This window comes from Pyxicephalus adspersus, chromosome Z, assembly GCF_032062135.1.
Source record: "Pyxicephalus adspersus chromosome Z, UCB_Pads_2.0, whole genome shotgun sequence".
NCBI classification, from domain to species: Eukaryota; Metazoa; Chordata; class Amphibia; order Anura; family Pyxicephalidae; genus Pyxicephalus; species Pyxicephalus adspersus.
In genome coordinates this window covers 65,549,740-65,565,133 of record NC_092871.1, presented here as the reverse complement: position 1 = coordinate 65,565,133, position 15,394 = coordinate 65,549,740, and the positions used below count along the sequence as shown (strand labels likewise).

General features: G+C 41.9%; 1 protein-coding gene across 2 annotated transcripts in view; it reads left to right on the top strand.

The window, feature by feature from the left end:
- The window catches only part of AK8 (adenylate kinase 8), a 104,586-nt gene that overhangs the window by 52,215 nt on the left and 36,977 nt on the right, over positions 1–15,394 (top strand). For both annotated transcript variants that reach the window (XM_072430474.1, XM_072430475.1), the window contains 2 exons: positions 1,266–1,397; positions 5,724–5,813. In XM_072430474.1, coding sequence (XP_072286575.1) covers positions 1,266–1,397; positions 5,724–5,813 — 222 coding nt within the window. The remainder of the gene's footprint in view (positions 1–1,265; positions 1,398–5,723; positions 5,814–15,394) is intronic.

Below are 15,394 nucleotides of genomic sequence, written 5' to 3'. Positions count from 1 at the left end.
AATTTTTGGTCTTCTATGAATTTGTTGATATGAAAAACTGTGGTTTTCTTTGGGAGACACAATGTACAGAGTATCTCCAAGAGGAGTAGCAAGGGACCTTGTTAAAACCAATGTAGTCACCTAATGTCCCAGATACTACAGCACCCCTCTCCCTGGGCTCTTGCACTTTTAATTAAATACTTGCTTTCATTTGGACCTCTTTGCCACAAACTTTCTTTATGTCACACACAACACATTGCCCTTCATGCTCTGCTGAATAGCAAAGTAACACAGTGTCCCTTTTCTTCACACAGAAAATTAATTAGTTTTCAAATTGCTTAATTACATCTAAAAGTTGATATCAGCTTTCATAAAGAATTAATGACCAAATCAGAAAATATAGACGCCAGTGCTTGAATAATAATTAATAATGCAGAGGGATGAATTAGGAATGGGAAAGGGGGAGTGTTGAAAAAAAGGACTGTATATTCTTCAGAATTCTCTGAAGATCTTTGACAAGCCACATCAAGCTTCAAATTTCTTTTTTAATCAAGTTAATTAGTCAAGCAGCTCAACTTGGGGATTATTACTCCTAATTACCCTACATTTATTTACTGAAATTTAGCCCCATTAGTAAGCAGAGCTCCCTGCCTTATCTGATCGGAGGATGTTAAGTAAAACCAGTATTTTAACGGTTGGTTTTATTGAAGTTCTCTCGATTACACCAGGATCAATTAAAGGTTTGTTGCTGCATTGCCCACGTGTATCTGGCTTTATAAAGTGGACGAATGCTCCATCTTGAAATGTAGCCCCATTAGTAAGCAGAGCTCTCTGCCTTATCTGATCGGAGGATGTTAAGTAAAACCAGTATTTTAACGGTTGGTTTTATTGAAGTTCTCTTGATTATACCAGGATCAATTAAAGGTTTGTTGCTGCATTGCCCACATGTGTCTGGCTTTATAAAGTGGATGAATGCTCCATCTTAAAAAAGTACAACAGTCTAATAAAAAAAAAAAAACCTTTAAAACAAGTAACTTTAATCATTAAATAGCAGTAATAAATAATTAAATGTTTTATCCCCTTTCACCTTGATGAGGAAGAAGTTAAAATGCAAGCCAGTGTTTGACACCTTAAGAATGTTTGTGTTTGCATAGTTCTCATGCAAAGCTCAGTGACTGACTTAACTGTGGACTAGATTAGCCTTTGTAACCACGTTTCCATCTCCTTATATATAATTTAATTAAAATATATAAATACATTTTTGTATTTTTGTCTTGTTTCTTCAGTTTTGACCTTTGTTTTAAGCAAGCCGTGCTCTCTTGCCCCTCATACACCACGTGTTCTTCTCTGTGGGGGACCAGGAAGTGGAAGGAGTCTACAGGCGGCATTGCTGGCTCAGAAATACAATATCGTGAACAGTAAGTGACAGATTTCACTATATTTAGTGAGTCACATATAGGTAATGCTCAGTTACTCATAGAAGAAAATCAGATTTTAATTTTAATCAGTCAGAACATGGACGCAGACATTTGGTATATGTTTCTATAACTAAAATTAATCAGAAACCAATTTCCTGTATACAGACATCAAGGTCTACTGTTCATGAAAACAAATTCACTTTTAAATTTTACTCCCAGTTTCCTATTCTGCCCTAGAGACAAAAATGATTCTTAATTGTAATGGCTGTATTTTGGCTGTGAGATCTTTAGTGAGATGTTTAGTGATGTAGTAGAGTGTGTTCTCTTGGATACGACATTGGTGCACACATGGGGACCTCTAATCATTTCAATTATATCAGTGTACAAAAGCATTATACTTATAGTAAGCAACACTCTAATGATCAGTATCTCTGTATTTAATCCATATGTAACTAGGCATGTGTTTTATTGCGCAGTACTGTACCACATCCCAAATATACATATTATAAAAAAAATTACAAACGCCACATGACTTTTTAAGTAAAAGAAAAAAAATGAATCATATTTATTCAAATAACCATTAAAATATACATGAATGCATGCATAAAAAACACATAATTACATATATATCCCATGCAAAAAACATTTATTTAAAAGCCACACAATGATGTAATACCTATCATCTATTGAGCCATAATAAGTCAATACTAGAGAATTTCCAAAAATGTTTTGAAATAAGTCTGCTTCTGACTTTTAAAAAAAACTTCTTCAGGAGTTTATATAAGCAGCCTAAAGCATCTAGTATAAAGACAAATTAAAAATTACACATTTGACTAAAGCCTAAACCAGTGTATTGATGGGTTCACCATTTTGGAACTCATCAATTTTAATATTGCTGTCAAAGACTCCATTGCTTGATTTAAATCAATTTAATCATGTTAATAAATGATACGTTTACTTGTATCAATAAAAGGAAACTGTATAAATACATTGAGAGGATTGCAAGTAAAACAAAGGGCAGTACATAGATGTTTATTTAGGCATAATTCAGTAAACCAATATTCAAACAAAAAACAAAATTGCTCACATATCATTAGAGTGGAATTTTCAAAAGTACACAGATTTCACAGACAAGAAATCCCTTTTTGATAGATTGCTCTGTATTGACATCTTGTGTGTTATCTAAATAGTTCCAGTATTATGGTCAGAGGTAACAACTGAAAAAACATTTAGTGTATAAAGATTCAGCAGTTCGGGTAACCATCATAAGAAGTTAAAAGTGGTCATACCCGAAACCATATTTATTAGATTAGATGTTGGATTCAATATAAACCTCAAATCTATCTAAAATCTAATAAAAATTAGGACATTCTCTAATTATATATCTGAAATATATATATTAACTTAACATTAATTATTAGGGGTTTTCTAAATCATGAGCAATTTGTGCCTCATGGGTCAATTTAACTGACACTAATCATTATGGCTATCTGTAAGTGTGACATTCTCCCCACTAACCACAACACTAATGTACTGTGAGCTGTAGATATAGTAATTATAGAAGGGATTAGCTGAAGACGTGAAAGTTGTTTCAAGAGTTCCTCTATATTGGAAAAGTAGAAGAAGACTGCTCTAGAATGTCCAGTCTTTGTTAGATCAACAATTAACAGGGAACACGTCTATTGGCTGGTAGTTGCTAGGGAGTGTTTCCTGCTAAATATCAGATGTTCTAAGCTAGGGGTGCCCAACCCATGGCCCGTAGGCCAAATCAGGCCCACTGAGCAGTCAGATCTGGCCCTATCTCTGCTTGTTGTCTTGCGGGGGATGGGACACACACATCTCTTATGTTTTTCTATCGAGAGTGTGCTACCAGAAAAGGAAGCTTCCTGAGTATGCTCAGTGTGGGCTCCCTGAGAATCGGCATGTACTGTAGACCTGGTAATCAGCTATGAGTGCTCCCCACCCACCTTGTACTGTGAAATAATCCCAGCAGCAGCATGAGAGCTGTGTCTGCGTCCATGCAGCTGTCATTATCTCCATCTATAAATCTTCATATCTCCTTCACTGATTAGCATAGAAGTGTGAAATTTTCAGGTTACACAGGGGACCTAAACTTATTTTCAGCCCCCTAAACATAACAAGTTGCTAGATATGGGGTCACAAACATAACGTCCTAATAACAGTCAGGAAAATTTTACCATTAAGTGGGGCTATTTCGAGATCAGGGTCCCCAAATTGGGTCTGCATGTTGGGGACCCCCTGAGGGCCACTCTCATGGCAATGAACATTAGGGTACTGCCAATTGTCTATGTGCTGTGGTGCTCCTTGAAGTTTACAAAACTTCAAGGCTGCATTCAGACTGGTGGTGAGGTTGTACTGTGGTTACCCCTTCCTTTTGACATGGAACTCTGGCTTGGGGGAGCCACTCAATACCACTCACTGCCACCTGCAATCAGATCTGCAGTGCGAGGGACTGAGCAGCTGATGGAGTTCCTGTTACACATAGCTGGCCACTTACCTTCTCCGAACCCCAATTTCTCTGGAACAGAAGGATGTTGGCAACTGGAAATGTGGAAGACAGTATGAAACCTCCCCCCCCCCCCCCATTAAAATGTTATACAGTTAGGTCCATTAAATTTTGGACAGGGACAATTTTGTTCCAATTTTTTTCTATACATTACTACAGTTGATTTTTAATGAAACAACTCTGATGCCGTTGAACTGCAGAATTTCAGCTTTAATTCAGTGGGTTGAACAAAAAGATTGCGTAAAAATGTAAGGAACTAAAACCTTTTTTTTTTACACAGTCATATCATTTCAGGGGCTCAAAAGTAATTGGACAATTGACTCAAAGGCTGTCATTATCATTATATCATTATTATGTCATTATTAATTAAGCAGATAAAAGGCCTGGAATTTATTTTAGGGGGGGTGCTTGTATGTGGAAGATTTTGATGTGAACAGACAATATGCGGTCAAAGGAGCTCTCCATGCAGGTGAAACAAGCCATCCTTAAGCTGCAAAAACAGAAAAAACTCACCAACTATTTTATAATACATAGAGCATTCATATACGTATTATATGTTCTATGTATTATAAAATAGTTGGTCTCTGTCTAGCATACGAGGTATATGACCTCTAAATAGGAGGAAACACTCCTCTAATTTTTACTGTGAATGTTTACAAAAAGATTTGGGTAATTAACCTCCAAGGATGAGGAAGTACCTAATTAAATCTGTACCATTGATATTATTGTTTGTTGTTTCACATTTATGAGAATGTACTATTGATTTTTGCTGAATACACTAAAAATCTTTGCCAAAAAACCCTGTCTTTGAACTACATTCATTCTAATACCACAAATTTCCAGGGTTGGCGATGAAAATTTAATTTTCCTGTCAGGACTTTTTCTATAAATTCCCAAAACTCTTGTTCTACACTGGTCCCCATTAAAAAAGACCTTGCAAATTTTAACTAACAGAACCAAGTATTATATCTACTCTAGAGGCAAACTTCTCACATTTTGCCTCTAGAGTAGACTTGATTAAAAAAACTATTATGGGAGAGCCTGGGTGATCCAGCAAACAGGGAATGGTTTTTCGGAAAATAATTTGCTATTAGTTTGCAAATGTTTCCAGTCCTGGACAAGCTCCATTCTAGGTTCTCCCATAATAGTCTATCATCTCCAGTCTTCCTTTTTTTTTTAAATCAGGCCCAATGTTTTAGGGCTGTCTTGTCGACTAACTTACATTATGACTAACTTACTAAGTGGCACCATTTGGGCTGGAATGTATATTCTTCATATTTTTTATAGGAAAAAAAATAAATGATTAAATATTTTAATATCTATGTGTGTTTATGGTTTATAAACCCTTTTTGTATGTATAACTTGAATTTTTTATGTACATATGGGAAGCATTATATTTGTTCTTTGCATGTGTAGACTCTTCATTCTGGTTTGCAGTGCAACAGATTGGTTTTGCTTTACTGCACCTTTTCACAATGCCTAGTTTATTGAAAAAACAATGTACATCCTGTGTGGCTGATATGTCAGCAGTTATTAAAGCAATCTGTTACTATAGTAGAGATTTTAAATAAAGGCATACCTGTAATAGAAGTCTGTGGATACTTACCTTTCCTGCTGACGTTTACATCAAAACAAAACAAAAAAACAGCACTGGAAGATTTTTCAACATTTAAACACAGTTTGGTTACACAGGCAGCAGGCTTAATGGCAGAAAGTAAATTACTTAGCTCTTCTAAAAATACCACTTTGAATTCCACTAATACTGTTTAAATTATTTTTCTCTGTGTTTATTTTGCTAGTTTCCTGTGGTCAGGTGCTGAAGGAAGTTGTTGCTGACCAGACAAAGTTGGGACAGCTGATTGAGCCGTATATCGAGAATGAACAGCAAGGTTTGTTTCAGGGCTTCCAGATACCATGTTTTTAAAATGTACTAATTGTAAGTTAGATAAATGGGATATCTAAGGATGCTTTAAATACTTTCTTTATTACTTTATATAATACCTTATATAATATAAAGGTCTTGAAGGTTAAGTTTCAAGTAAGGCTTATTTGTGTTGTATATTTTTGACACTGCATTAAACATTAGGCATTAAAATTACATAGGGCATGATAGCAAATATTTGAAGTTCATGTATGAAGTGTGGAGTTCTCTAGAAAACTATAATTTAGCTATGTATTATTTTCAAGCCACAAATTAGAGCTTACGCTGGGATGACTCATTTTCCGTCCACATGTGAATGGAGTGGGCTTCTGAGTTGCTAATTACCAAGCAACAGTGATGAATAATTAAAATAGGGAAAAAAGTTACTTGTTTCCTAAAGAAGAACTAAATCCATGATAATCAACTGTCCCCAATCTGTCGGAGGGTGGTGCCATCTTCTTCCTTTTCTTCCTAGGGACAATCTTCAGCCATATTGATTGGCAAGGCTGGGATGATGTAACCCCAATTCGGGTGCGATAGTTCATTCTTTCCCTACTCATGCAAGGACACCTGGGATTGTTGGGTATCCCTGAGAACAAACACTAAGCTGTGCACGTGCGTCCTTATGTTCGACCCAAATATGGCTGTTCGAACTTGGGTAGACCGAACCGAAAATCACGTGTTCGCGTGTTCAAATTCGGCCCTCCCCCATAATGCTAGGGCCCTCCAAAAAAAGTAGGGATGCTCTCCTTCATCTTTGTGGTGGCAGGCAGCCGACTGGCTGTCTGTCACTGCATGCCACATAGGCAGCCATTGGCCTTTATAAGGCCAGGGCGTGCTTGCATTTACCACTCCTGACAGAGATCTGCTAGCAGACATAACCTCTCAGTGCTGCTTGCATTGTCAAAGTCAAATAAAAATAAAAGTGCTGAAGCTAGACAGACTGTGTCACACTGACTTTTAGTCAGATAGATAGTTGTATTGTACTGTATTGCTTCAGTTCTGTAACCCACTACTCAGATAGGTAGAGTGTTTCACTGTTAGTCAGATGGATAGATAGTGAGTCAGTCAGTGTGTTACATACAGGCAGCCAGAGCCAGGGTACCCTGACGGCGTGCACACTATCACACATTTGTACTGAGAGACAGACGCAGTGATAGATGTCACATTTGTATACTGTGCTGCATATTACAACCGTCACTGCTGAAGGAAATTGCCACATACAACACACACAGCGCACTTGCATTTTTTGGGTAATCCCCCCCCCCCCCCCCAAAAAAAAAAAAAATCTGTTTTCTGTAAAAATTTACACTTTGGGAAGCATATTAGCTCAAAAGTATTTTGCAGGGTGTGAAGCCACACAAACATTTGAACTTTGTCTGGCCAAAGAGGAAGGGGCAGCTTTGCCAGGGGTGGCAAGTAAAGCAGTATGTGTTTGTTTTTAACTGCAGACCCGAGAACAAGCCAGCCGGACCTTAGACATTTTAGAGCTGCTAGTGGTGGTGTGCGTCCATTATTACCGCACCTTTAACAACAGGTAGTAAACTACATGACCCAGCCTGGGATAAGTAATTGCACCCCCTCTTCCTCCCAGTCCCAGACACAGGCCTCACAGGGGTCCCAAACTAAAGTCCTAGATACACCTGTTCCTCCTACTTCTTCCTCCTCGGATGGAAAGGCTTGTGTAAAGCAGTACGTAGAGGAGTCCCACCGAGGGGTTGGAGAGGCGGAGCAGGACACATTCCTTGAAGACGCACAGTTGTTTCAGTCATCTGACGAAGAGAGTCACTTCACAGGCTTTCCCTCTTCTTACTTTTCACCCCAACACTCTGAGCCAGAGGAGCCACTTAAAACTGTCGCTGCTGCTTCCTTTCGGCACATACAGGGAAACTGTCTATTCTAATGATGATGATGATGTCCTTGATCCGACAAGGGGTGAACAAGGAGATCATCATAGGCAGGAAGAGGAGGAGTACGTAGAGGAGTCCCACCAAGGGGGTGGAGAGGCAGAGCAGGACGCATCCCTTGAAGACGCACAGTTGTTTGAGTCGTCTGACGAAGAGAAACAATTGACAGGCTTTCCCTCCTCTTACTTTTCACCCCAACACTCTGAGCCAGACGGACCACTTTAATCTGGCTCAAAAAGGCCGCTGCTTCCTGTTGGCACATACATGGAAACTGTCTCTTCTAATGATGATGATAATGTCCTTGATCCGACATACGGCGAATAAGGAGATCATCATAGGCAGGAAGAGGAGGAGGAGGTTGCAGAGCGCCCTCAAGGGGGGAAGAGGGAGGAAGAGGGTAAAAGCTGCCAACACTCTGCAGTCTTCACGTACCAGTGAGGCAAGTCATCCATCATTGGCAGCTGTCACCACAGCTGTGCCTCAACAACTGCGGACCGCTACCACGAGCACCAGCTCCAGAGCACCTTTTTGCCCAGTTCGCAGTTCGCCCACGTGGGCAATTTTTTCTGTCCATAGTGATGACAACACTATGGTCACTTGCAAACTGTGCTCAGCACTTGAAATGAGGCAACAACCCAAACAAACTTGGAACAAGTTGCATGAGCACACATTTAAAAGCCACCACCCGGTAACCTGGCGGGAACACCTGGGCAAAGCACAGAGCTCTGTGCATCGACCTCAGCCCCAGAAGCAAGCTGCTAGATCTTTCTGTGCAGCGTTTCCTCCTTCTGCCACCAAAAGTCCCTGTGCTGCTGCCAGGATTTGGGGCATGTAGCCGAGCATTACAGATTTCAGGCTCCACCAGCGGTGAGGAGGAGCTGCAACGCAGATTGGCTGGTGTTTGTTGCATAGCTAGCAGTCAAGACCAGGCATCATTGCCATCCCCCACACCTTCTACCCCATCGTCCAATATTTCTGTGGTTAGCATTAGCAGCATCCAACCTTCTATCCCCCAGATGCTGGAGCGCAAGAGGAAACATGGTCCACATGACCCCAAAACAAAGCTAATCAATGCGGCAATTGCACAGCTGATTGCGTTTGAGCTCCTCCCTTACCGACTGCTGAACTCCAATGTGTTCTGTTACGCATTCCTCTGCGTGAACCCACAGTACGTTATGCCCAAGTGGCAGTATTTTGCACAAAAATGTGTTCCTGCTTTGCATGAACACGTGCAGAGCAATGTGTCCATGGCCCTGCAGCACTCAGTTTCTGGCAAGGTACATCTGACAACTGACAGTTGGTCGAGCAAGCACGGAGTGGGAAGATATATTTCCTACACAGCTTACTGGGTAACTTTGGTGGCAGCAGGGGAAGATGCAGCTGCAGGAAGGCCTGCATACCTAGCTCCGCCCAGAGCACATCGCCATGCAATCTCCTCCTCGACCTCCACCTCCTCCTTTGACTCGTCTGCCTCAACCTCTTCCTCCAGGGACACTTTGCCGTGGAGATCCAGCACCTCCCATTCACCAGCATCTGTTCACCGCCAGCAATAACCTGCAGTTTGCTATTGCGGAGCACAAGTCAGACTTTACTACGCAGTTCTAAGGTTGTGATGCCTCGGTTACCTCAGCCACACGGGTGCAGCCATTCTAAGTGCCCTGCAGGAGCAGGAGGACATATGGCTAACTCCGCACGGACTCCAGCAAGGCAAGATTTTGTGTGACTACAGGGCCAATCTGCTGGCAGCCCTGTGTTCTGGGAAACACAGACGTACCTTGCCTGGCCCACATCATAAACCTCATAGTACAACGCTTCATTGGGAATTACCCAGGCCTCCAGCCACTGTTGCTAAAGGCCAGAAAGTTGTCAGCGCATTTCCGCTGGTTGTGCCAGTGCCAGATTGGTGAATTTACAGCGAAACCTCAATCTGCTTGTGCACCGGTTAATTTGTGATGTGGCCACTCGTTGGAATTCCACCTTTTACATGCTGCAGCAGGTCGCTGAACAACAGAAAGCGGTGGTGGATTACGTGGCAGAGTCTGTCCGTTTGAGACGCTTACCTACATTACCTTACTTCAGCCCTGCGGAGTGGCTGCAAATTGAGGACTTGTGAACTGTATTGGCACCTTTGGAAGAGGCGACCAGGATGATCAGCAGGGATCAGGCCTGTGTCAGTGACACATTTCCCATCATATGCCTGCTGGAACAGATGATGGAGCTCGGACATGACACAGAGCGGACGCTGCAGGAAGAGATGACATTTCAAACATCATCTTGGACATGCATGCCTACTAGGCATAGTGTACCTCAAATCCAGGAAGAGGAGGAGGCGGAAGTGGATGAGGATGTGGAGGAGATTGCAGACATGGGAGAAGGGGAGGAAGGGGCAGAAGAGGATATGGAGGGTACATGGCATCCATCCACCCAAACACAAGGCGGCATGTTCTGTTGATGACAAGACCAGGTGGAGGAGGAGAATGACAACCCTGTGCTGCTGTTCGACCCACAGGAGTCTGGGTCCAGAATTTCCTCAGCTGTGGGAACTTTGAGCCACATGACTGTCTTCATGCAGATGTGCATAGCCACAGATCGACGCATACAACACATAAAAACAAAGACTGACGACTATTGGATTGCTACATTACTTGATCCTCGTTACAAGCCTGGGCTAGAACAACTCATGCTGCCCCAATACAGGGGACCTAAAATGCAGCACTACCAAGAAGTGCTTGTAAGGGACTTGTGCTCAGCCTTTCCATATATCAGCAGCAGCAGAAGGGATCCCTATGGCAGTTCCACCAGCCATGACAGCCAAACTACCTTAAGCGGCATGGGTGGCAGTGGCAGGAAAGGTCGTCCAAGCCAAACTATGCATGTTTTTTTTTAGCGGAAGAAAGCCGCCAGTGGTGCAGCAGTTGCCAATGACAGTCAGCAGCACTACTCAGTCATGGTGCAGGAATACCTGAGCTCTACATGGGACATCTGCAACCTGCAAAGCCAGGACCCACTGCGCTACTGGGCATCCAAGCTTGAGCAATGGCCCGAGCTGGCACAACATGCCATTAAGATCCTTGCCTGCCCAGCCACAAGTGTGTTAGCTGAAGGAGTGTTCAGTGCAGCTGGGGGCGTAGTGAGTGACAAGCGCATTCGCCTCTCCGCAGGAAATGTTGACCAACTCACTTTTATTAAAATGAATAAGGCTTGCGCAATGACTTCAACACCCCCTCTGCAGTGTGCACTGATACGTCGGCAACTGGTGCACGGCCTGCTGACAGATATTTCATTCTGATACCTCTTGCTATCTATAAAAAAGACAGAAAAATTTCTGTATTTCTCTCACAAAATACAGATATTTCATTCTGATACCACTTGCTATCTATCATAAAAGGCCCGTGCTTTCTCCTGCTGTTGCTGTCAGTACTCATTCACTAAAACTGAACACTTCTGGATGTCATTGATGATGCACTACACCCAGCTCTAGAAGCCAGTTACTAATGCTGTCTACACTCCGTCTCAGGGCCCACCGCCTCTTCCTCCTGCTGGTACTGCTGCCGCTTGCCAACTACCCAGCTCTAGATTCCAGTTACCAATGCTGTCCATGCCACATTTTACAAAGTTAAAGTTAGCAGATAGGAAAAGGCAGTCCCCTACACAGCAATGTCCCCAAAAGCTACGGCCCCTACACTGTCCATGTGAGGGGAAGCCTCAGCCTTTTTATATTCATCAATAGTTGGAGCCTCTACAGTCTTAACCTCTTCATACTCCTACTTATCCTTCACCTGTCATGTCTCTTCACAGTTGCAGACTAGAGTCAAGCTCAACAGGGTCTTCTTTCCCTGCTGATTCCACCAACCCTGTTCCCTTGGCTGTGGCTTGGCTAGATAGTAGGTAGGGACAGTGGGAATCTTGTTCATCCATTCATGCGCGTAACTAATTAGATGACGAGACATTTGGCTACCTTAGGAGAGTCATAGTTACTCCAGCTGTTTACCTTGTCTGCCCAGTTCCCAGCTCTAGATGCCAGTTAACAATGCCATCCACACTCCATCTCAGGGCCCACCGCCTACTCCTCCTACTGTTACTGCTGCCGCCTGCCCAGTACCCAGCTCTAAATGACTGTTACCAATGCTGTCTACGCTCCGTCTCAGGGCCCAGTGCCTCCTCCTCCTGCTGTTGTTGCTGCCACCTGCCCAGTACCCAGGTCTAGATGACAGTTACCAATTCTGTCCATGTTCCGTCTCAGGGCCCACCGCCTCCTCTTGCTGTTGCTGCTGCTGCCTCCTCAGTACCCAGCTCTAGATTACCGTTACCAATGCTGTCCACGCTCCGTCTCAGGGCCCACCGTCTCCTCCTCCTGCTGTCTTTTTAAATTTATTTGTAGGCTGTAGAAGCTCTACACAGTCCAGAACAACACAAATTTTTCCCTATTGATTTTAATGGTGTTCGAATTCGACCAATTTAGGTCTATTCGAGCAAATAGCTGTTGAATCGAAAAGTGAGAAATTCGACCAACACTGGTAACAATTACTTTAGTTATTACTGAAGGAACTGGCCTGTCCTTTCTGCAATACCCACCTACTTGTTCACCAGTTTTTCACAGTGGGACTTTAGTACCACATTAAAACATGCAAGGTCTGGATCTAATCTAATCTAGGTCTAACCTTCATTTTCAAGAAATGTGATAGCACTAACAAGGTAAGTATAAGGTGTTGGTGGGACAGCCATTAATTGAACCTGTTCTTATGCCTTGTTTAATTTTAAAAAGTGATATCCTAAATAGTTAAAGGTCATCAGAAATAACACTCATGAGAAAGAACAAAAAGAGAAATGTTATAAAAATACACTAGGTTCCAACTTGGTACTAAAACACAGACACCGTACTTGTCAGGGCTGGTTGACAAGCATGTCACAGATCATGCAAAATCAGTTCAACTCACTTGTTTTACTATTTATCTAGAGTTGCTCTTTAAGTATTTCTTATAAAGTTTGTCACTGTCAGTCTCGAAAATCCTTGAATTGGGAAGCTCAGTAACCTACAACAACCAAGCATCAATCATCTCTCTCCTTTGAAAAACTTAAATCTGCTTGCAATGGGCTACTTAACTTTTAACAACACATTTAATTTTACCTTGCAAATATTGAATAACCACAAATGTGCATACAAATTTACATACATAGATGTTGTTGTTTGTATTTATAGAATGAAATATTTACCTCTGCTTCACCTTTCTCTGCACAGGTACACTTTTGCAGAAAACTGTAATAGTTTTGCATCCATATTAATCTTTAGGAGTTATCTTTAGCCCCCTCCAAACTTCTAAAATCATAAGTAGACCTGTTTTGGATTTCCAAAGCTCAGCCCAAATTCTGCCTCCGAATTGCCTCTATGTGCTCTCTTCACCCGACCCTAGCCCTTTTGACCCTGCGGATTCAGACTGTTCAGTCCTCCCCATTCCTTCAAAGTGTGTAGAGGACCAATCAGGCAGTCCAGAAATATGTAAAAGAAAAAAACAGTAAGGATACAGTACAGGGAAGCCGGAATCCAGAGGCTTTGGGGGAACATCCGCTCCACTCCAAAAACCCTTTGCAGTTGGCATATTAGGAGAAGCTAACAGCATTTGCTTGTGTAAATAATTTATCAGTTGATTAATAGACACACATGGGTATAATTAGTGGAAGGAGAGACAGCAGCTACAGTAATGGGTACAGCGCTTGGGGGAACAAGAGACTTTAAAAAATATTTTTTTCTTTTTTTTTTTTTTATTTGCAAACTTTCTAGGCCACTGGGCGTTTGAAGATGAGTTAGGAAAAGCTCAGTTCCTTCTGCTCTTTTGAAGTGGAAATAGGACAGTTTGAATCTGTTGACTTTAATTTTTAACTAGCTTTTAGGGCCATGCAGTTCTACTCCCTTTTTTTTTACAAATTACTAGGAAAACAGAGGAAAAAGTTGCCTTTTCAGTTAACTCCCACTTTATTACAACCTTTCCCTTGTTAAGCAGCTAAACATAATGGTGCTGTACAATGTTGATTATGTAGGTTAGGAAAAGGTAAATCTATTCATTGGCAAGTTTTTCCTCCAAAGGGCGATCTGTATCCTAAAAGTATCCTCTTTATAGTACATTTATTAAAGGCATCAATTTCATTCTTTACCTTGTCAATATTTGTTACCTAAAGGTGTTTTTATTTAAGGATTGTGACTGTGTGCCCCCTTTTTAATTTTTCATATATAATTAGATGGAGAAGCTTTATAGTTATAGACACCATCTGTACAATAAAGGAACAATACAATAATACAGTTACATCAGGATTGTCAAAATATACATTTTTCCATTTTTATATCCAGGAATAATACTATACAACTAATAAAATGCAAGCAGGTAGGTTGTATACTGCAGAAAAAGGTCCCTTTATCTCTGTGATGAAGCATACTTATCTGCCTGTTCGCAGTCTTCACCGAAATGTACACTGAGCTGCGCATGCACAGCGAGGTATTTGATCCCATCGTACTCATCTGCTGGGAATTAATTAACTCCTGTGCTTGTGTGCAAGAGCTACATCCTTCTGGCCTGGCCAACCATGGTGTCCAAAGATCCAAACCCAAAATTGAACCACTTGACCTTGCTGGTTCCCATGACGGAGAGGTGAGCATACCTAAAAAATTGTGAACTTGATGTCATGAAATTGATGTCACCCTCTGCCTACCTAAAGTAGCTAGGAAGTAGTGTTGGTCGACCCGAATATGGCTGTTCGAATTCGGGTAGACCCGACCCGAAAAACACGTGGTTCGCAGAAGCGAATTCGGCGCTCCCACAATGCCTAGGGACCTCCCCCATAATGCCTAGGGCCCTCCAATAGAAGTAGGGATCCTCTCTTCCATATTTGTGGTGGCAGGCAGCCGATTGGCTGTCTGTCAACACATGCCACACAGGCAGCCATAAGCCTATATAAGGCCAGGGCTTGCTTGCATTTACCACTCGTGATGGAGATCTGCTAGCAGACAAAATCTCTCTGTGCTGCTGGCAGTGTTAAAGTGAATTAAATTTCTGCAGGTATATAGTTAGACAGTTTTACTATTAGATAGATAGTTGTATTGTACTGTATTGCTTCAGTCCTGTAATCTACTCTATTCAGATAGGTAGTGTTTCACTGTTGGTCAGATACATAGTTGTATATTGTACTGTATTGCTCCTGTCCTGTAGTCAGTCAGTGTGTTACATACAGGCAGCCATAGCCAGGGTTCCCAGACAACGTGCACACACAGAGATTGGTGAATTTACAGCAAAACCTCAATCTGCCGGTGCACCGGTTAATTTGTGATGTGGCCACTCGTTGGAGTTCCACCTTTTACATGCTGCAGCGGCTTGCTGAACAACAGAAAGCGGTGGTGGATTACGTGGCAGAGTCTGTTCGTTTGAGACACTTACCTACATGACCTTACTTCAGCCCTGCAGAGTCGTTGCAAATTGAGGACTTGTGCACTGTATTGGTGTAAGCCGTGTACCGGGGGCTTTCTAGGATACAGCGAAGTCACAAACAAGGAAAAGCAGCCCACTGACACCAATTTATATAAAACAGGAAGTACTTTACTGCATACTATCACAATAAACAAAATTCCAAACAATAACCCAAAGAAAACACATTA